The sequence below is a fragment of the Parasteatoda tepidariorum genome, chromosome 3 (genome assembly GCF_982258835.1).
Source record: "Parasteatoda tepidariorum strain Cologne lab strain chromosome 3, Ptep-v5.0, whole genome shotgun sequence".
In the NCBI taxonomy this organism is placed as follows: Eukaryota; Metazoa; Arthropoda; class Arachnida; order Araneae; family Theridiidae; genus Parasteatoda; species Parasteatoda tepidariorum.
Genome location: NC_141757.1, coordinates 123,687,864 through 123,709,637, shown reverse-complemented (window position 1 = coordinate 123,709,637; position 21,774 = coordinate 123,687,864). Strand labels below are relative to the sequence as shown.

The 21,774-nt window shown below is 29.0% G+C and overlaps 1 protein-coding gene across 5 annotated transcripts in view; it reads left to right on the top strand.

Moving 5' to 3' along the window:
• LOC107449100 (cGMP-specific 3',5'-cyclic phosphodiesterase) overlaps positions 1-21,774 on the top strand; it is a 308,625-nt gene that overhangs the window by 35,841 nt on the left and 251,010 nt on the right. Inside the window, exon 1 of one of the 5 annotated variants that reach the window (XM_087160031.1) lies at positions 11,175-11,419. The exons of 2 other annotated variants lie outside the window; for them this stretch is intronic. In XM_087160031.1, coding sequence (XP_087016157.1) covers positions 11,335-11,419 — 85 coding nt within the window. In that variant the 5' untranslated portion in view covers positions 11,175-11,334. Of the gene's footprint in view, positions 1-11,174; positions 11,420-21,774 lie in introns of those variants that run through there. 2 more of the 5 variants (XM_087160034.1, XM_087160030.1) reach the window with 2 other exon arrangements.

The window sequence follows — 21,774 nt, the reverse complement described above, 5'->3', positions numbered from 1 at the left end:
TTTGTTTTCGGAATAAAATTTGCATTGTAAATATCAAATTACGAATGGAGTTTTTAACTTCTCCTGAGGTTAGCGTATGCTTTATGCAAAATTTGATCTGGTGAATTTTAAACATTTTATTCTACATATTAATACTTAAAATTATAATTTCAATCAATAAACTTACTTACAATATTTTGCTTATTTCTTATATTAAAATTTCAGCAGTAATGAAATTATCGTATGTAAAATATTCATTTCCTAAGATGAAATATAATTTTAATAGTTTATTTTAATAATTTCTAGCATAATTTTTCCCCTATTCCTCTATGTAAACATTTCGGGTATTGCTTGTAATACTTAGTATTGTTCTATGAACAAAATTCTACTTTTCAACTTTACTTTTGGAAACTCAATTTTTGTTAAACTGTACTTTTGATTTTTCTATGCGTGAGAAATATTTTAAAAGCTCTTCTATGCAACTCCTTACAGAATATATTTAATATTAGTCATTTTAAATTAAAATTTATTATATTTTTCATAAATTTGTGCAAGTAATACTAATACTGGTTAATTTATTAAAAACTGTTGTGCCCTAAAAAAATCTACTTCTCATCTCTTCTTTTGGAAATTCTATTTTTGTTAAACTATTCTTTTGACTTCTCTTTGTGATAAAAAACATTAAAGTTTCTTCTATACGACTCTTTATAGAATATATCTAATATTTATTTTACATTAAGATTTCCAATGCAATACTTTTTATACATCTTGTATAAGTATTTCAAATATTGAAGTTTTGATGTTATTTGTGCGAAACTTAAACAGGCGACATTTACTTTTAGATGAAGTTACTCGTGTTGCATTGCAACCTCGAGCTTTTTCTAGATTGCTAAATATTGTCATTCATTTTTTTTCAATCGTCATTTAATATTTTATCAGTTCTTTTATTTGGTTTTAAAAATCATGTCTTATAATGTTTGAATAAATGAGCGCGTTGACAAGTTGGTAAATGATTAAAGGAATGGGACGAATAAGGGTGCGAGTAAGGGAATGAGTGGGTGAATGAATGAAATGAATAGGTTGAAAAAATGAAATAAGTGCGTGTGTAAATTAATGAAAGGAATTGTTTGAGAAAATGTAAGTGCGAGAATAAATGCGTGGGTGAATGAATGAAAGAATGGGATGGGAAAATGAAGGAAGTGAATCAATAGATCAGAAACGGAAAGAAATAGAATCAAGGCGTTTTACAAATCCGTAAATTTTTATTTAACTAGATCTGTTGTTGTTGTTGCTTATCCTCGTCTGGCCTGACGAAGTCAGACCAGATTTATGAACCCGTTGATTAGAATTAAATCGAATACCAATATAGGAGTAAATTAGATGTCTTCCCAGAGAAGACCAAGATAGTCCAGGATATAATCGGCGGAAGCCCGGTGTAGATGGCATTTAGGGCAGAAGGGGTAGGTTTTAGTTCCCTCAGAAAATAGTAAACCTTTTAAATGGCCGGTACCCCCCGCCAGTATTTTCACCTTGTCGAGGTGGATGGGCTTGCGTGTTCCAGCAACCCAGAGAGCTATGCCGGCGGTAGTGTAGCTACTGGTAGGATCTCCCATGCCGGACAGGTCTTCGTTGGTTAGGAGTCAGACTAAGACAGTTACATAAGAGAAGGAAAATTCCGATTCAAACCCGCCCCCACCGTCTGTTCTCCATGTTAGGAGCGACTTGGGTGTCTGAGGAGCTAAGACAGTCTTCTACCTCCGTGTGCTCCAGTCTTCGGACAAACAGAAGCTGCAAATTACCTCACCATGAACTAGTTGATTTAACTAGATCTGTATCCTAATAACTACCAAGGCGAATACATTTCTTCATAATAGTAAATCAGGGAATGGTCGAGTCAGTCTGTAAATAACTAAATAGTTTATGAACCTATAATTTGTGGTATGATGTACGAAGATCACAATTCATGTAACCATAAGCCTTTTTCTGTTGTTCCATGTTTACTTTAACAAACGCCTTTAAATGTTTTATGCTACTATGATAACCGTTTGTTTTCTTTCTTTTTCTCTTACTTTTTTATTTTAAAGTTTAACCAAAGCAGCAGATATGATTTTCTTTTCAATGCTATTGTGAAGGAGCATAAATTGCCTTGTTTTAAATTTTTAACTGTAGATTAGTTAGCTTAAATTTTTGTATTTCGTCAGTTAAAATTATATTTTTTTTAAAAAGATGTAAAATATTGTATACCTTACAATTCAAAAAGGTTTCAACTTTTATTAAATAAAATTATAAGAAATAATAAATATTCACTAAAAGTTATATTTTGCATGGAATTATCTTTGGAAAAAAGAGTTTTATAATTTTGTGCAAGATTTTTTCAATTTGCTAAAAAAGTTCTTCAGATATTGTGAAATGCTCAAAAAGTGAAATTATCATCAAGGGATTCATCTAAATTTTGGACCGGTCTCCTAACCAAACTATTATAACCATATTTCCTAGATTGAGGCTACCCGTTATATTTTGGGTATCAGAAATCCGAGTTTGCCGAAAAAAGGGTACGTTTATTCAGAGAAAGTACGTTTTTGTGTCTGATTTCGTAACTGAAAATATCGTCTGCACTAATTACTTAGCATATTAGAGGCCACCCTTTCGAATCATTAAGATTGAGTACTAGAACGTGAAGATCTGATCATTAGATCAAATGTCATTTAGGGTGGTCCGTTTTTTATTTTGCGCACTGCAAGTACTATTATTGTTCAAAAAAGTGAATAAAGTAGAAAACGCACTATTTTTTTAAGGGTTTGTTTATATTGAGCAAGAAACAATTTATTTGAAACAAAACATACTCAACCTTAGTTTTGAAATTGGAAATAAATTTTCAGTTTTAACATCTGAAATATTGAAGTGCCTCGGGGAAAAAGATTCCTCCAGAGAATCAATATTGATAAAACAATATCAATGCTACCAAGAGCCCATAGGGAATTTGAATCAAAATAATGTGGGATTGAAAACCCGATAATAAAACTGTAATAAAATCTCCAATATTATTTCACACAACCATTGAATTGTATTGAATAACAATACTATTTTTTCCTCCGTATCCAATCCTTGTCATACTTTCAAAACCAATTTAGATCTGAGTTCTCAGTTGGATAAAAAGCAGTCGGATAAAAAGAAGAAAAAAAATTTCCGGTTCTTCGACCTAAGAACTATAAAAGAAAATCGAGTAGTTATTGAAACTAATTTTTTTTATGATTGATAGATATTTATATAGCTCTATGCTAGTGCTAAAGTAAAAGAAAAAATTTTCGCTAAGATAATATTGTTACTAAAGTAATATTGTTACCAAATGAATGATGTTACCAAAACAATATTGTTACTGAATTTATTAATATTATCAATATGATAAATCTTAATTAATATTGTTGTTAGAAGAAACAGTTTGTACTACAAAAGAAATATTTAGCAATTTGTTCAAGAGAATTACACATATAAGAGAATTATTTTTTTGTACAGTTTGCTTAGTACTCAAAAGAAGTTAAAACCTTGAAAGACTTTTGATCAATAATTTTTTTGATCAAATTTTTACTTTCTAGCACTCAATTTTCTGGTTTCTGAGTTTAACTTTAAATTCGCTATTCAATAAGTGCAGCTGATGTTTCAAGTTCTGAAATCAGACATAAAAAAAAACAACATATTTTTATTGAATACTCATTTACTTTTTTCGGCGGATTTAAATAACTGGCATTCATTAAATTTTGGATCTGCCTCAAACTAGAATATATGGTCAGTACAGTTTGAACTGGAAAGTTGTTTAAAGTTTGGACTTCTTAATGTCAGTTTCACTTTTTTCTTATTTCATTATATCTCCTAAACTAATAAGGCGAATACAAAACTATTTTCACACGATTATTAACTATGCTTATTCAAAGAATATTTGCTTAAAGTACCTATAATTATTTGGTATTTTTTATTATTTCTTTTAATACGCTGAAAACGCTTGAATTTTAAGGTAAGTGAATTTTTGAACCATTTTAACTATGTAAATGTATGTTAATGAAAACAAATTTGAAAATAATTGTTCGATCAGTTGTTGAGAAATAAAAACTTAAAAGGGAAACGTCAAGGTGAAGAAAGAAACAAAAAGTAAAATTTACATTAAGGCGTCCAAACATTCTACTGTTCCTGTAGCCGAGAAATATACATCGGATCGAAAATATGACATTTAATATTTTTGAACCAAACTCGATCATTCACCCCCACCACTTCGGGTAATTTAATGTTTAAAGTGGCGAAGTTGCTCTTGGTGAGCAGGTTGCCTTCCCCTTGGGTGCGAGGTGAGACAACTTTTAAATCTTAAATATGAACCCATATTTTTTATTGCAAGTTCGGATTTTCCAGATTCAAATCTGTGAAAATATTTTAAATTTTATTTCTGTTTTTATGTTCTTAATCTGATGGGTCTCGAGTTTCGCCATTTTGAACAGCTTGCATTTTAGTTAGTTTTTCTCGCTTACAGCGCAATCTGTGAAGCAAAATTTATAAACCGTCAATTCAAACAGGGTTACTTTTTCCTGGGCAATTCAAATCAGCAATAAAAAATAGGGGTTCATATTTAAGATTTTAAAGTTGCTCCCCTCATCACAGGTGAAAGATCAAGTATGGTTATCGCATACGTTCTAAATAATATTAATGTGACTATTTTCACTTTCGTGATACGATGTATATTTATCGCGATATTTGACTGCTTCTAAACTTTTTTCTTTCTGTATATGATAGATTGCGGTTGTCCATCAATTTGAGAATCATAAATCCAAATCCATCGAAAAAAATATTTGTTGAATCAGACATAGTTCGCTTTTGTGTCTAATTTCGTATTTTAATAATCTTTTCGTTAATTTTTAAGGTTAGCCCCCTTGATTCATTAAGTTTGAGTCGTATTTCGTGAATATCCGAGATTGCCCGTTTTTCAGTGTGTTCACTTTTCATAAACTTCTTATCAATTTTGTCATATTTTTAAGTAAAATTTTAAATGATTTAGTGCATTATTTCTTTAGTTATCAACAGAAATGCTTTTTATTTATTTATTTATTCTTTTTAAGCATGAATGCATATTTAAGTTTAATAAATATTTATTTATAATGTTTTATCAATGAAAATTTTTGAAGGAAATTTAGCTACTGAAAAGAAATTTTTATTAAGAAGTTTAAAAGTGATACCTGGTCCTAAAAACGAGTATAGATATGGCATGTATGACTGAGTTTGATATTTTTATTAATAATGTATTATGTATGTGAAGCAATTCTGAAAAGGGGACAAAACTTGGTGGAAAAATAGGGCACTTCATAAGAATCGAAAATTACATTGCAAGCCATGGAAAGAAACATTATTCTACGCAGCTAGTGTTTTCTCTTCATTATGATTTGGCTTTTCACGACTGTTTAAAACGGTACTTTTATGCATCTAAAGTATTTTATTTTATGTGATTTTTACGCTTTCTAGAAGGTTTCAGAAGCTTAAAAAAGTTTCTGCCAAATAGACTTAAAAATGCTGATCGTAATTTAATGATTCGGTGAGCAATTTGGTGAGCTTGTAAAGTTAGTCGAGTCACTATAAACAGGATAATAAGGCCGAGTCTTATAAAGCAACAAAAAAAATTATATATTTTGCTAGATAGCTCAGGGGATAGAACACTCACCGTTAGGTGAACTCCAGGTTCAAATCCTAGCGTTGAATTGTCGATAAGAATTCTGCTCCCGTCTCGCACCTACCACAGAGCTAATATAAAATATCCTCAGTGGGAGACGGTCATGGGTTTGAAACCCCCTCCCGTTGAGCTAACCGTAGGAAGTTTTCGGGGTTTCCCACTCCATGTAACGCAAATAAGAGCTAGTTCCATGAAAAAGACTCTCACGAAAACTAGTTTGTCCAAAAGTTTGACCCAGGGTTCTATTGTATTCTGGATTGAGTAAAAGATTACAAGGCTACAGAGTTCAACATTGTTAGTTGTAAACTCAGAATTGGATTAGCTGTCCAACGTCGGTTATAATATGAAATATACTATACTAGATAATAGAAAGGAATACAGTGGCAGTCAAAAGTATTCGTACAATGAATTTTTAAGTGCTCATCGCTTCATAGTATTTTATTAATTATACTACGTCATTAAACACAGATACCAGGCCTTGTATCCTTTATTTTTGAGCAATTTAATCAAAAGAAGTTTTCTTGTAAAACAATTACAGAAAAAAAATACAAAAAATAGAAATTAATTATCAAAACTTTTGTGTCAAAAGTATTCGTACACTTAAGAAATTTCCCTAAAATTATATACTAGTATATCACAGTTTAATACTTAAAAGGATACCCTTTCGCCTTAATTATTGCTTTCATTCGACTTGGCATTGAATCTACCAACTTCTTTGTAATATCTGGTGTAATTGATGCCCATTCTTCCAATATGGCGGTTTTCAGCTGATTTTTATTTTTTACTCCTCGATTTTTGATTTTGTCGTCTAAAATACTCCACAAATGCTCAATAGGATTCATGTCTGGTGATTGTGGAGGTGTGTTGAGTCTTTCGGGAGTGTTATATAATACCCAGAGCTTAGCATTATAAGCTGTATGCTTAGGGTCGTTGTCTTGTGAAATATATAGTTAGTTTGAAGACCCATTTGTGAAGCGCTAGAATTTAAATTACTTTTTAGAATGTCAATGTACTTTTTGTGATCCATAATCCCATCAATGATGTGCAATTTACCCACTCCATGTGCGCTCATACAACCCCAAACTAGAATGTTACCACCGCCATGCTTTACTGTCGCACTCAAATTTTTTGGTTGTAGCTCTGTATTCTTTTTACGCCACACAATTTGTCTGCCATCAGATCCAAATACGTTAAACTTGCTCTCATCCGAGAATATAACCCTGTTCCAGAAATCAGGATTTTTATTAACATGCTGTTTGGCGAAAGACATTCGTTTCTTTCTATTAACTTCCGACACAAAAAACTTTTTTCGAGATACTCGACCACGGAATCCTGATTCGTTAAAAGTGCGGCGTATAGTACTTACCGAGATCGAAATTCCCTGTTTGAAGAGTTCTGCTTTTACTGCCGGAGCACTCAATTTTGGATTTTTCTTAATCAATCTTACGAATAATCGTCTGTGCTTAATGCTGAGAATTTTTGGGGGTCCACTTCGTGGAATATTTTCAACAGTATTGCGTTGGCAATGTCGATCTCTGCACTGTAGATCGGGGTCTTCCAATAGCAAGTGATATCTTTCTTAAAGAGTTATTATGTAGTTTCATTATCAGTTTTCTTTCAGCGAGAGAAGTTCCCTTCCGAGCCATCTCAATTTAAAGCTGTATGATTGACAACAAAAAATGCGAGTTTCAAAGCTAGTAAACATAAGAATGAAACAGATAAAGCGGTAAAAGTAAGAATAATATAAAATCTCGCCAAATATATTCCCATAAACGATATTTGGAGCACAAATTGTCTTAATTTTATAATTTTACAACTTGAAACGTGGATGTACGAATACTTTTGAAGCACGAGGTATAGTGGTGAGATTCAAATTCTCACTCTATCGAGGAGCTCTTTATGACCAAATTTAAAAATTTCCTCTTAAAAATTCAAATCATTCATGCAACAACTTGAAAATATTAAGAATTTTTTGAAAATTTCAATTAATTTTTACGCAATTTCAATTTTTATTCACTTTTGAAGTTAGTAATTTAAGTGTACGAATACTTTTGACTGCCACTGTATATGCTTTTAAAAATATTAAGGCCTGTTTTGGTCAGCAAAATCTCCGCGCCTGACTTTTGTCTTGAAAACTTCAATGATAACTGAAAAAATAGGATTTTAGATGGTTGAAAGTTGAAATACTCAAAAGCAAATTCCTACAAATGTAATATTATAATTTTACTCAGATATGCAGAGTCCAAATACTTCTGAAAAAATAATAAGTGAAAGCTTGTACATTTATAACATCATAAAAGTAAACTTGAATAAGAATTCATTTTCTAACGTTTATTTCTGGTTGTGTGCTAAATAATATTGTGTTCATAAAGTGATTCCTTATAAATAAAAAAGTCAAATATAATATCAATTTGCTGAATTTTTTTTGTCAATCTATAGTGATATATATGTGGTTCATTCTATGGGAGCTTTAAAGCTTTGAAATGGCTTCGGAATGTTGTTTTATTTTGGGGCATATTTTACAAATTTATTTTTACGCACTTCAATTTTAGGATTTGTATAGAGCCATTCAGTCTAATGCAAATCCATTTTAATAAAAAAAAATTAAAAATTATGTTAACTTTATGTAACGTTTAATTCTTTTCAATCTTGCATTTTATTAAGCAAGTTAAATAATAATTACTAATTTAAAAGACATAAAACTCTGGCAAATAAAATGCTAATAGTTTTGTAATGAGAAGGGAGTTATTGAATTTGTCACCATGGTGATCACAGATTTGACTCTTATTAGATTTTTCAAAACTCGTTTTACTTTAACTGGTGGTTGCTAATAAAGATTTGCGTCATCATACAAATTAAATCCTTCCACCGAAATGCAATGCTGTTGAGTGGAATGTAATTGGAAAGATATTTAATTTAAAATAACTAATTTTATTTCTAAAAATATTATAAAACAAGAAAAAAACTCAATTTTTGTGCTTTGAAATCATTAAGTACAAAATATTGATTATTAAATGGCTTTTTAATGTGAAAGCAAGAAAAAATAAGCTAAATAATGGAAACATATTTTAAAATATGTATTGGAATTTTTTAAATGTTACAAAATACCATCATTAATGTAATGAAACAGTTTTATACATTTACTTGAAGTTTTGGTATAGTTTTTAATTATATTTATTTTAGTTTTATAGTTATTATTTTCTTTTAACTTTACACATAGTTTTATAGATAGATTTGAAATGAAAAATAAATAAACTTAGATGGTTATAACTATTCAACTATATTTACTGCCTAGCTTTATTTAGCTAGATAATTTAAGAACTAACTAGACCCAATAACAAAAATCTATAAGCAAACAGGATGTTTTCACACTAAGTTCATCTTCATTTAGGTAGGAGTTCGATCCAAAGCTTACTCTAAGGAAAACTATTCCTGCTAAAATGTTGATTTTTTTGTTTAATTTAATATTAGCGTTCGACTATAGAGATACAGATTTTAAAGGACGGAAAGAATGAAAAATTTAAACGAAGAATGTATTTAATTTAAGAAAAAAAAGTCAATTATAGCTGAATATTTCTGCACATATAAATATTTTTGAATGAAAGCATTCTTCAATATTTTTTTGACATCGAACATTGCATACAAAAGGTGAAAAATACTGTGATTACAACATCTTATACTTAGTATCAATGCTTATACTTAGTATCAATACTTAAAACTAAAATATTTACTATCATATCATAGGTAAGTTTTTCAGGGATGCTTTATGCTTTTCCAGTAGCGCAGTCTTCAACCCTTTATTTAGCCAAGACCCTTCAACCCTTTATTCAGCCATTCTTTCAACCCATATTTAGCCAAGAGGCTTCATTCTTTCAAGAAAACCAAGTGATACTTGGCATAACTTTTGGATGATTTTCGCGTAGGATATTCGAGCAAAGCGACTCTGGCTCTTACTTGTAGCAAACCTAAGCAATTCATAGTATTTACTAAGGTAGGTAATGTTTCCACTCTATAGATTAGTTCACCTTAAAATTGTTCTTAATCTGGTTAAAAAGAAGAAACAAAAAATAGATACAAATTAGGTTTATAAGAATATTTGTAATTAAGAAGAATATAATCAAACAGAACATAAAAAATCTTAAAATTCATACTTTAAAAATGCGCTGAAAATGAAAATTAAATCTAGCTTGGCGTGCGTTTTGGCTGGTGTTACTTTTGCATATTTATGTTATAACCTTTCTTCGTATTTTCGATTTTTTTTATTCAACTATTAAAGATACAGTAAAAATATTTATTTTACTTGAAAACTATGGAAAATTTCGAACGAGTTTAATTCCTGGCTCATAAATATTCGATATTATTTTTAGGAATTTAAATATTTACACCTTTTTGTTCTTCCTTAAAGATCTCGTAGCAGACGATAAAGGAATAAGGATTTTTATCATAATATTTTATGCATTGTTTATGTTGATATTTGAGTATACGTTTTTTAGAAAATGTTTTCCTTTTTAACGGATTAAAGCTTCTTTTTTTTGCGCATTACAGTTTTAGTACTTTTCAGATCTGGAAATCACTGAATTAAATCGCTACATTTTTTAATTTTATAATGAATGGTTATGATACGGAGATAGTAATTCCTGAATCATTTATGTTCATCTATCTGATAAAAACTGTAGCTTTCAATGAATTGGAATAAATGATTGCAATGAATAATAATTTATATTTGTTAATTATTTAGTTAAAACGTTTAATTCTTCATAATTATGTTTAGCACGCAATATATTTAATACTAAAAAGTCACCTTTTTAGTACAAAAAGTTGTGTGACAAAATGTATTATTTGGCAATCCCAATTGAAAAATAATCTAAATGGGGGGTGCGATAGTCTTGGTAATGCTTAAAGGTTAGTTTTGCCACGAGGTAAATGGGATAGAATTTAGAATTACCTTGACGCATATTTAACCGTGGAAAATTTTCGTGGTCTTCCTCTCCGCGTAGCGCAAATTCTGAGTTGATCCATCAAAAAGGTCTCCACGGAGGACAGTTTATTAAAATGGTGGACGCAAACGTTTTCTTGTCTACTAGATTTGAAATTAGAAGTTGAACACTGATGAACATGAAACTCAAAAGTATGCTGGTTGTGAAATATATTTATTTCTAATATCTACTCTATAATATGATTTGATGTAATCAGATGCATTTGATGTAATCAAACTTAAACAATGAGAATTTAATTAAGAAATGTAAAAATCTCATTATTAGATCAAAAGTTATCCATGATTTCAGTTACTTTTTTACTTCTGTACATAATTCAAATTTTATCTCGTAGGATGGACTAAAGCTGAACACAAACAAAGATAAATATATCGCAAACATTCCATACAAGCCAGCGTAAATCAAGAGAAAACTTTCAAGGTTCTTGCAGGAAGAAAATAAAAAAGAGCCCCAACTCGTTGACATATATTTCCCCAAATCATCATTACTCTTTATCTATATAACGTTCAGGAAGCTCAATGTTAGACGACTTAAGTATGAAAACAGCATTTAATCTTAATTATTCCGTAAATCATACGCCTTTACATCAAACATCAGGGAATTGCGCACATAGAAAGGGTAAAAAATATTCACATCGCATGGATACTATGTTTCTTGATGTGTGTATTACTTCAGCAAGAATGTATACTGGAAAAAAATAACATAGAAGGAAATATTTTTTTCAAAATGGATAGCTGTGAAAGTAATGAATTTTTTCATGCAATATATTTTGTTTTAATATGTTCATAAAAATTAACAGTGAATATGATTTTTAGTATATATAATTTGGAGCATTTTTAACAATAGTAACTTTTTAAACATTACTTTTTATGCATAACTTTTTTATACATTAAAGTGAAAATAAAAATTTATTATACTATTACTTATTTTATCTGATTAAAAATTATTTTTTTACATACATAATGAAATGTTAATGTAAGATTTATAGTGTTTTTACTAATTTCTAGTTGAAAATATATCTTTTTATATATAAAAATAACTATCACTTGTTTCTAATTAAAACATATTTTTATACATTAAAACCTAAACAAAAAATTTACTAGCTTACTAACTTCTACTTAAAATTACATATTTTATTTTTTGAAATCAAGATTTGTAATACTGTTTCTCAATATCAAGTTAAAAATTATTATTTTTATGCTAAAATTGTAATAAAATACATTGTAAAAATGTATTAATTTCTAATCAAAATATATTTTTATTTATTAAAATAAAAGTAAATATTTATTGTACCGTTACTTATTTCTAATTGAATATCTTTTATTTTTATTGATTTGAAAATAAAACTTTTTTCTGTAATTACTAATTTCGAATTAAAAAAAATTATTGTTTGATGTTGAAAAGAAAAGAAAATCAAAAACCCTAATCATTTATAAGTTTTATATAATATTTTACCTCTATAATTCAATGTTGTAGAAAAAATTGAAATATTTTTTAACGACGTTGTTATATAAAATAGTACCCAGATCAACGGGATGGAATCAAAAAATAAAATAAAATGGATATTATCTAACGTCACTAATCTTCCTCGCATAAAGAATTTTTTTTAAAATTTTAATATTGAATTACAACAACAAACAGCGCTTAACAGTTTGGCTATCATAGACTAAATATTTTGAACTATTTCATATTTTCTTTTTCTTTAAATAAAACGAAAGTTTACTTGTGATATTTTGGAATGATGTGTTTAAAATTTTATTTCCGAAAGGATGAGTTCAAAAAAAATAAAAACTCAAAAAATTTCAAAAAAATCTCCGCATTTTCAATGTAATAATGTTTTAATTGTATGTTTTAATGTTTAACTTAAACGTTAAACTGAAAGTAAAAACCCTTAATTGACTTTTGAATATAATGCTCATAAAATCGTTACCTTTAAAAAATTTAAGTGTGCATTATAAAAATGTTTAAATTTAGCGGAACTTAATAACTAGCACTAAGTAACTAGTTATATTTTAAAACATATCTAGGTAAATTATATTTTTATTCAAAACATTAAATACAAAACTATGTATATTTGCATAATCACATCCTTAAAATCAAATCAATTAAGTTGTATAAAAATTTTAAAACTTAATACGCGCATAACTACCTTTAACTTGAAGCATATTTTATTAAACATTCCAATTTTACTCAAAAATTAGTTTCGTTTCCTCCAAGTAATAATCAAAGTATTATTTTTTAAAAAAATGTTAAGGTTTAAAGCAACTTACATATTAGCGCTTAATAAAAATTTATAAATCATAATATATCTTCCTACATGTTATAAATTTACTAAAAAGTAGAAAACTAAAAACTAAAAGTGGATTCCGAAACATATTTTTACAGAGCTTGTATTCGCCAAAATCTTTTTCTTAGAAACAAATAAATCAATGTACCACTAAAAGTTCATTTTTAAGTTCTCAATTTGCGTTTATTAATCAAACAGTTTTTTTTTTTTTTTGTTGTCTTTAATCTGTCAACAAAACCATACGAATCATATTCTAACAAGTCTCATTTTATCTTTAATCTAATAATGTACAGGACGGAAAATTGAAATAGAACGATATAAATAACTGTAGGGTTGACAAAGTTCTTATTTCAAGGCAATGGGACTTATTTACTTCACTTTGTTGATCAACATAACTTAATGAAGGTAACGCTTCTTGCTTTTCTGTTGAAAAGATAATGTAACAGTATTAGATAGGTGCCTTTTTGTTTATTAAGACCTTTATCGACTTTGGCTTTGAACTACATTCTTTTCGCACTGTTTATTTACTGGTCCTTTTTTATTTACATAATCAAATGCATTTTATCCCTAATGTAATTTATATTTAATTGAAATGAGTTAAGTATCACCTATGCCACTCCAAGCCTCATCTAATATTAGTTAAAATGCAGAATTTTCACAGATACATGTATTTCCAGAATCATCTGTCAAAAAATAAAAAAACAAATAGTGGTCGGAAATTATCCCCGGGCTTAAAAAAACGTTTTTAAAATTTAATGCAATATTGTAGAAAAAGGAAGGACTAAAAACGTTGAAGCCTGTTTCGTTGCGCAAGGAAACAGAACAAAATTAAAAGACGATGATTGGAAATACTTTTTAAGGCTCAACTAGCAACTGAATCTTTACTCTTACTTTATTTATACCTTTACCTACCTTATACCTTTTTAAATTCTGATCCCCACTCGCAGTGATCACAGTACTGATGTAAAGTATCCTCAGTGGTAGAGGGATCATGTGGTATAATATCTTTGTCCCCTTTGCCGTTAAGCTAACCGTGCTTTTTATTTCATCTAACCAAATACTGTAGCTCTATCTCCCTCACAAAGTCAAGTTGTGTCAGACGATGAATTTCAATGAACAAGGTTCGAGCAAGAGTCAGAGATCACGAGTTCGAAAAACCTCTGAAAGAGGGAGTTCGAACGTTTAAAAATAATTTAACGACAGAATTTGCATAGTATTAATTTTGAGTGTGCAAGTACCCTCATTATGCAACTGTTATTTTGTATATATATATATAACAAATCTAGATTGGATTTGGAGTTTTGTTTCTTTTGATTTTCATGACGGTATGTATTGAATTCATTACCTCATGTTATGGAGAGGATTGTTTTTCTTTTATGATGTTTAAGTTTAGTTATGATTTCTCTTGCTTAAGAAAAGTTCTGATTAGTTCAAAGATGACTTTTTCTTTATGCTTGCTAAGCATTTTCCACAACGCACTGATATCTGCCAGCAAGTTGGTCTTAATGTTCGAAAGAGAAGTTCTCTTGTCTTCTGGGTTGGGCTTAAAATTACAATTCTAATTGGATAATTTTGATTTTAATACTATATATGAATATATAATAAATATGGAACATTCTATAAGTGTCAGAAAAAGGCAAAAATTAAAGCTCTTACTTCGCTGTTGAATGAATTAATAAAAAAAATGTTATTAAAAGTTTTATCATTATACTAAAAAGCAAATGAAAAAAAATGTTTTTGCTATTTTCTCTCATATTAAAAAAAATTATTTAGTATAAATGGAGATACACTTGTTTTATCGGAGATACACTGGAATACAATTGTTTTCGTTAATATAATCGCTTGCAGAGTACAAAAAACATCCCAAATGTAAGGTTTAGTTTGTATTTTAGAAGATACGATATAATTGTTCCCACTAGTTTAGAAAAATTAAATCAGAGAGAATAAATAAAGTAACATTGTTTCCACTAAGAATAAACGTAAAATCTTAAATTACAGATAGCAAATTTAGTAAAACAGCAGCAATACAATGATTTTATACTCTGAAAAAAAAAAATTATAAATTATAGAGAAAAATGTGGTAATTCAGTGCAATTTTAACACTAATATAAAAGCATGGTGACATTGACATTTTTAACACTCTTTTAATATAAAAAGTAAATTACACGGAATAGATTCTGTGACAATATTAAGAAATAAGGGCATAGAAATTTTTATTGATCGTATCATATTTGCACATTTTCAATTTGTCACTAATAATAAAATGCATCAATCTTTAAATTGATGTAAAAACTGCTTTTTAAGTATCTTAGATGCCTCCATGTTCTTGAAATTTATGCAGGTTACTTTGAAGTGTTAGATAAAAAAGAAATTTGACTAAAAAATATTTTCAAAGTTCGAGGGAATATTATTTTTACCCTATTTTTTTGTAAATTTTTATCTGCTAATCACGCTCAAGGTTCTTAACTGCGTCGCTTTATAAAGTAAATCAAAAAAGGTAAAAAGGATAAGAAAATAGAAACAAATTGAGAAAATCGCAAACCATTGACAATCAAGAACACGAATAAAATTAAACATTTTAAGTAACTTTTTCAAAAATCGAATCATTGTTAATAGATCTTAAATTAAAATTTTGTTTGTTGTTCAGTGCTATGATCATTTGAATATTTCAATGCAAAACGATGAACATTAAATGCATCGATGAGAATTTGTGTGCAATTTAAAGCATACATTTTTCTGAAAATAATATTTATATTTCAACGAAATTTCTTTAATTTAAAACTTTAGATATTTTAATTTTTGCCCTTACAAAACGAATTTTACTAGCATCATACATTTTTTTTCCAAATTTGATATCTAGACAGAAGCCTCGTGATCTGATTAATTACAGAAAGTGAATAATTTTTTTCAACGAAATGAATACAGCATTTTGAAGAATGTAAAAATTCACGTCACTTAGATACACTTGTTATGAAACTTCTCAGAAGAAAAAGAAACTACTGCTGTTCAGTTTTTAAATAAATTGGATCACGAATGCAAAAGAAAATAAGGACTGGATATCCATAGTTTCCTATACTTTTAAAAAAAAAAAAAATGAAATTACGAATCTAGAGAAAAGTTAGAAGTAGAAACCTTACTACACTTTACTTCCTCAAGAAATTAGGATCGCGCTTCTTGAAGAAAATAGGGAAAATAATTCCTTGTCTTTCTACACATTTTCAATGAATTTCGATTGATCATCTTGAGAAATATAATTAAAAAAAGCTTAATTACTGCTCACTTTTTCATCTTGTTTATCGATCGTAGTGGATCTTTACCGTAGAAAAAAGGTACAGAAATTATATTATATAGTTGTAGTACATTTACGTCATGCTAGAGCTACACAATGGGCTATTGGCCACGGTCTGGGAAGCATCCCTGAAGATTATCAGAAAGCATACCATCACAATTATGATCCTCTGCAGAGGGGATGGCTCCCGCTTCGGTAGCCTGACGACCTGCGCGAAGTCGAGCAGTTTAGCGAAGACCAATACCGCACACCCTCGGACCCTACGCAGGCTGATCCAAGGGGTCACCCACCCACACACTGAAGGCAGCCAAATGATGCTTGACTTCGGTGATCAGTCCACTGCGGGGACTACGTTATATAATAAGAGGAAACAAAATCTTGACTAAACAGCAACAAATAGAGAAAATATAGGAATAAGGGAAAATGAAAGACGATTCAGTACAAGAGTATTCGTTTATAGTACTGAAATAGCTGAGCTGATACAAGAGTCTTGCACTCTTTGGGAATATTTTAAACCAACTGATATTTGTATGTTTTCACCTTAATTAAGGAACTTTGATTTCAGTTGTTTTTATAAGTTGACCACCTGGCAAATTAAAAAAAATAATCGCATACAAATTATTAAATATTCTACAAATTTTTAATATTTTTCACATTAAAAGAAATTCTAAAAAATATTTTTTTGTAGATACATCACTCTTAACTGAAATTTAACGCTTCGTATATCGTTATTTACGTAAACTACTTTTGTTGTTAGTTTGCCTGGTCTAATTATCAATGTAATAAAAGAGTTTTATATAATTAAAGGTTGTTTACGCTTGAATTCATAGCATTTTCTTTTCTTTCCTTATATAATTAGCTGCGCTTGTAGAAACAAAATTTTCTTTCCTATTTAATGGATTTTGGGACATTTATTTTTCTTGTTTAAATTGGATTTATTCTTTAAATAGATTTGATGTATGAAACGCTTAGAGCGTTTTTTTATTTAATTTTTTGAAGAAAAAATTCGATTTCACTGTTGCTTCAAATTATAATATTTAATTAGGAGTTAGATATTATTTGAGACGGATATTGAAATCAACTTGACGTTTTCATGATAAGATAAAAATTAATTTTATGTACGAGTTCAAATAAATGAAGAACTTTGTAGATGAAAGTTTTAAAAGCAAATTTGAATAAAAAAAGCTTTCTCAGGAAATGTCTTATTTTAGTCTTTCGTAATGATACAATATTTATTTAAGCGAGTTTTAATTTTAATTTTATTCAATAAAATTTAATTATTCAATAAAATTAAACATAATTTTTGGAGAAATTTAAAATTAATTACGAACTTATAGTTTTAAAATTTCAGACCAATTTGTTAAAAACTGCGCAAGCTATGAGTATTTAAAGTAGTTCTTTTATACTGCGCATGTACGGAATAAACTAAATTTTTGTCCATAATTTGTAGAGAATCGTATTTGGCAACAAATGAAAAAAGTCTAATTTGTAAAGCTTCAAAATTTGAAAAGTATTAAGCAATTTTTAAAGTAGTTTATGTACCTTTTTAAAGAAAAAGACGATAACATATATTATATCTCGTTTCGCAATACAAAATGAAATTTGTGGAAATCCACTTATAATTTTGAGCTTTCTTTTAAAAGCGTTGAAAAACTTCTTTGAAAATTGCTGGAATTTTTTTAAATTTCTAAATATTTAAATCAGAATTGTTTTGCTATTTGCCATAAACTATTCACTATAAAATTACGAAATTTTAAAAAAAAATTGGCTACGCATGCGCAGTATAAAAGAACCACTTTAAATACTCATATCTTAAGCAGTTTTTAACGACTGTTTTCATAGTGTTCAAAAATACTTGTTTTCTTTCGTAATTCATTGTTGTTCTCTCAAACCTCTGAAAGTTTTAAACATTATTGCTAAATATGAAAAATCGATTGAACTGAACAGCTCTGAAGTTACAAAATAATACTCTAAGCATTTCGTGAGAAATTTAAAAAAAATTTATTATTAGCATTCAAAATTTTGAAAAAAGTGCCATTATTGTAATATAGTTGCAATCAAACTTTGAAACCTGTAATTTTAACAGTAAATAAATCTATTTTGATTGTTTGTGATTCACTGCTTAACACGGTTTTCCCTGCTCTGAAATTTTAGATTACCACAAAAACAAAAGAATTTAGTTTACTACAGCAATCTAAATTTTTTTCGAAATTTTATTTTACCTGTGCGAGATATAGCTTATTAAAGATGTATAGTATTGAGTACGCATTAGATCAATGTATATTGTGTCATCTCATTAACGTTTGAAGAACTAAGAAAAAAACATGTTAAAAACTACCAGTAAAAAGTAGCAAAATTTACAATATTTCTGGCTCTATGGGAACACCAAAATGCTTTAACTTTTTTTCTGAGACGCCTTAATAATGATTTTGATAACGATGTAAAATTAAAAATAAAATTTGGTTTTAAAATATTTGATAAAATTTGATAAATGCTGTACTGTATAGTAATTTTAACATTTTACCTTAGAATATGACATAGAAATCTTTAATATGGTAAAATTTATTTTTCAGTTTTGCGTTTTTTACTAAATGTGTGGTAATAAAAATTTTAATTTCGAAAACCAGAATTTCCGATGAACCGTTACCATATGAACAGAAAAATTACCAAATAAATTATCTAAATACAGTATTCGTTGGTTTTATAAACCAGAATTATAATTTTGTTTTGCCATAAGTGTCAATACCATACAATACAGCACGGTAATTTAACCAGAATTCTTTTTCTCCCTGTGTTGTAATCAATATGGCTCTTGCTCCATTAATATCTACAGTCAATTAATTTTTACGCTTTAAATGCTTTTGGTAAATAACGTTGTAGCATACTCAATCTAGTTACATAAAAATAACGTTAAGATTAGCAAACCGTACAGTCGACCTCATATTTTTGATTGCGAGATAGAAAATTTCTGGTGCGTCACAAGCGGAAGCCAATCGTTGAAAAAAAACCGAATCTGGAAAACAAAAATCTGCCCCAATGGACTGTTCGCTACGCAAGCATTTTAGCGGGCACCGGGAAGACAATGTTCATAACAAGTTCTCTTTCACCGGTATATGTAATTTAAAATATAAAGCTTAGAGAAAAAGCATTTGTAAATTGATGGCTTATTTTCGGTTTAGCTGAATTCTCTTTTCTCTTAACTTCAAATTTTGAATTGACTGTGAGAGATAGCCAACCATGAATAGTTTCTTCCTTGTCCGTGCATCCTTTTATTGGGATGATGGATAGATGGGGTTTGTTATTTTCTTATTTACGCCTACAAGGGGGGAGGGGAGAAGATTATGAGAAATGCTTATGTTCTTTCCTTTTAAACTAAATAATAAACTTATGCTTAAAAACATAAAATGAATGTTAAATTTGGGAAATAAAAAATCTGTTCAAAATTCTTTTCAAGGACTTTTTGAGTTTCAGAGTTTTCAATTCAGAAAGATAGAAAAATGATTATTATCGAAAATTCTGTTCAAACTTTTTTCAAACAAATGAAAACGAAAATATTCTTTTGCATAAAGTTAATTTCTTTGTGTTCGAACTTTTTTCTAAATATTGTTTATTATTGTAAAATTCAATTTCCAAGAAAGAAGCAAGTGTTGGGGAGAGTAGGATCTTGGCGGTGTTTGCGTATATTTACTAATAAGGAGGGAGGGTCCAAAATTGCCGAAAAAATGTTCATGCAATATTTGATCGGTCCGAAATCCAATAACTGAAACAAATCAACAAACAATAACTAAAACTTATACCAAAACACGGTTGTACAAGTGTTCTTTCATTATAGTATTACATGTATTATAGTAACAAAACTTTTAGTGGCAGAATAATCTCATTAAACTCTACAAATCTTTTCAAGCCTTTAGCCTAACACAAAACTATGTTTATAACTCAGTACCATAATTTTCTTTTAGGGAAAAGAATTTTATAAGCCGGAAGGACAGGAAGCGGAACTTGAAACCATCCTCTGACATAATCAGATGCCTAAATGCTGTTAGAACTTAATTTTAAATTTCCGCGTTGTCAGGAGTTTCGATACAACTAATTAATTTGTAGCTAGAGAGTGCATAACAGCTTCAAAGATTGAAAGGTCTAATCTTGGAATTCTGCCGAAAATTAGTATAGGGTGATACGCAAATGTTGTATGTTTATTAATGATTAACGCACCAATTAGGGATTATTTAAAGCTCCAAAAATATAACATTCTTAAAAGACAAAGCAGACTTCGTGTACATATATGTTAAAAAGATACGGTTAACATTTGCGCTTATTTGCAAGATTAAGAAAACATGAATTGTTTTTTTTGTTGATAAAAACACCACAAATTCTCTAAAACGGGTAAGATAAGTCCTATAAGAATAAAGTAAAAAATAACGTTTCGTTGAAATTGTTTTTAAATAATTCAAGGCGAGTTTTTAAATTTGTATACTTAAATGTTTGTTCGTTGTATGTCTTAAGACGAGCACAAATAAAGCACATATTCGTTGTTGTTTTGTTCGTTGTCCGGGCGTATATGTAAACTTTTTTTTATACCGCCTAAATCGTACGAAAACCACGGAGATAACTTATAAACAGCCATTTGTTGATCTTGAAATATCGACGCATTATAAACAATGACATAAATGTGAATAACTATTTACCTCTTTCAAAAACTACTTTTAATATGTTATTTACAATTAAATTTGTAAAAAGTTAAGATAATTTATTCAAGATCATTTAAAAAATGTTAAACCGTGGAAACTTTTAAAACATTCCATAAGGCTACAGATTTGAAGATTCTACAGACAATTTTTCCCTCCTAATGTGCATTATTTTTCGGCATCATTTTTAAATCGTTTTTATTTTCGCCAAACTCTCACAAGCTTTTCACTAACACTAAATTCCCATGCAGCTGGGTAATTATTATTTTCATTAGTAAACACCGTAACAGTTTTCAACTTAAAATAACTTTTAAAAAAACTTTCACTAAAAATTTTTTTGTAGACTTGTGAAAAATTTTATTGACTTTTGTGCGTAGAAAATTTTTTGTAATTTTTCTTAATTTTAGAAATTTTGTTGTATGGTTTTTCAGTGGTGTACATACCAGAAATTATCTCGCAATCAAATCAATAATAGGGGTCAACTTATGCACCGAGATATTCGGCATTTAATGTGTTTTTATTTACTTGATTAAATTTTAATTAACAGATATCATTTATATAGCAGTAGGTGAAACTTTTTCCTAATCTTGGAATGCAAGCCTGACTAATTTCAAAGCTGTACCGAGAACAGATTCAAGCAAATATAGAACTAGTCTTATTGTTTAGGGCTAATCGTGGAATGTGTTTGAAGAAGAAGCTTTCGGGTTTTTTCCTTCAAATTATCACGTAAATATGTGTTAATGCCTTCTATCTCACTAGTTCCCGTCAAAATCACGTGGTGAGCTTTTGTCTCCTATTTTTCATGCCCGTGATATTTCCGGGCTAGATCACTCGAA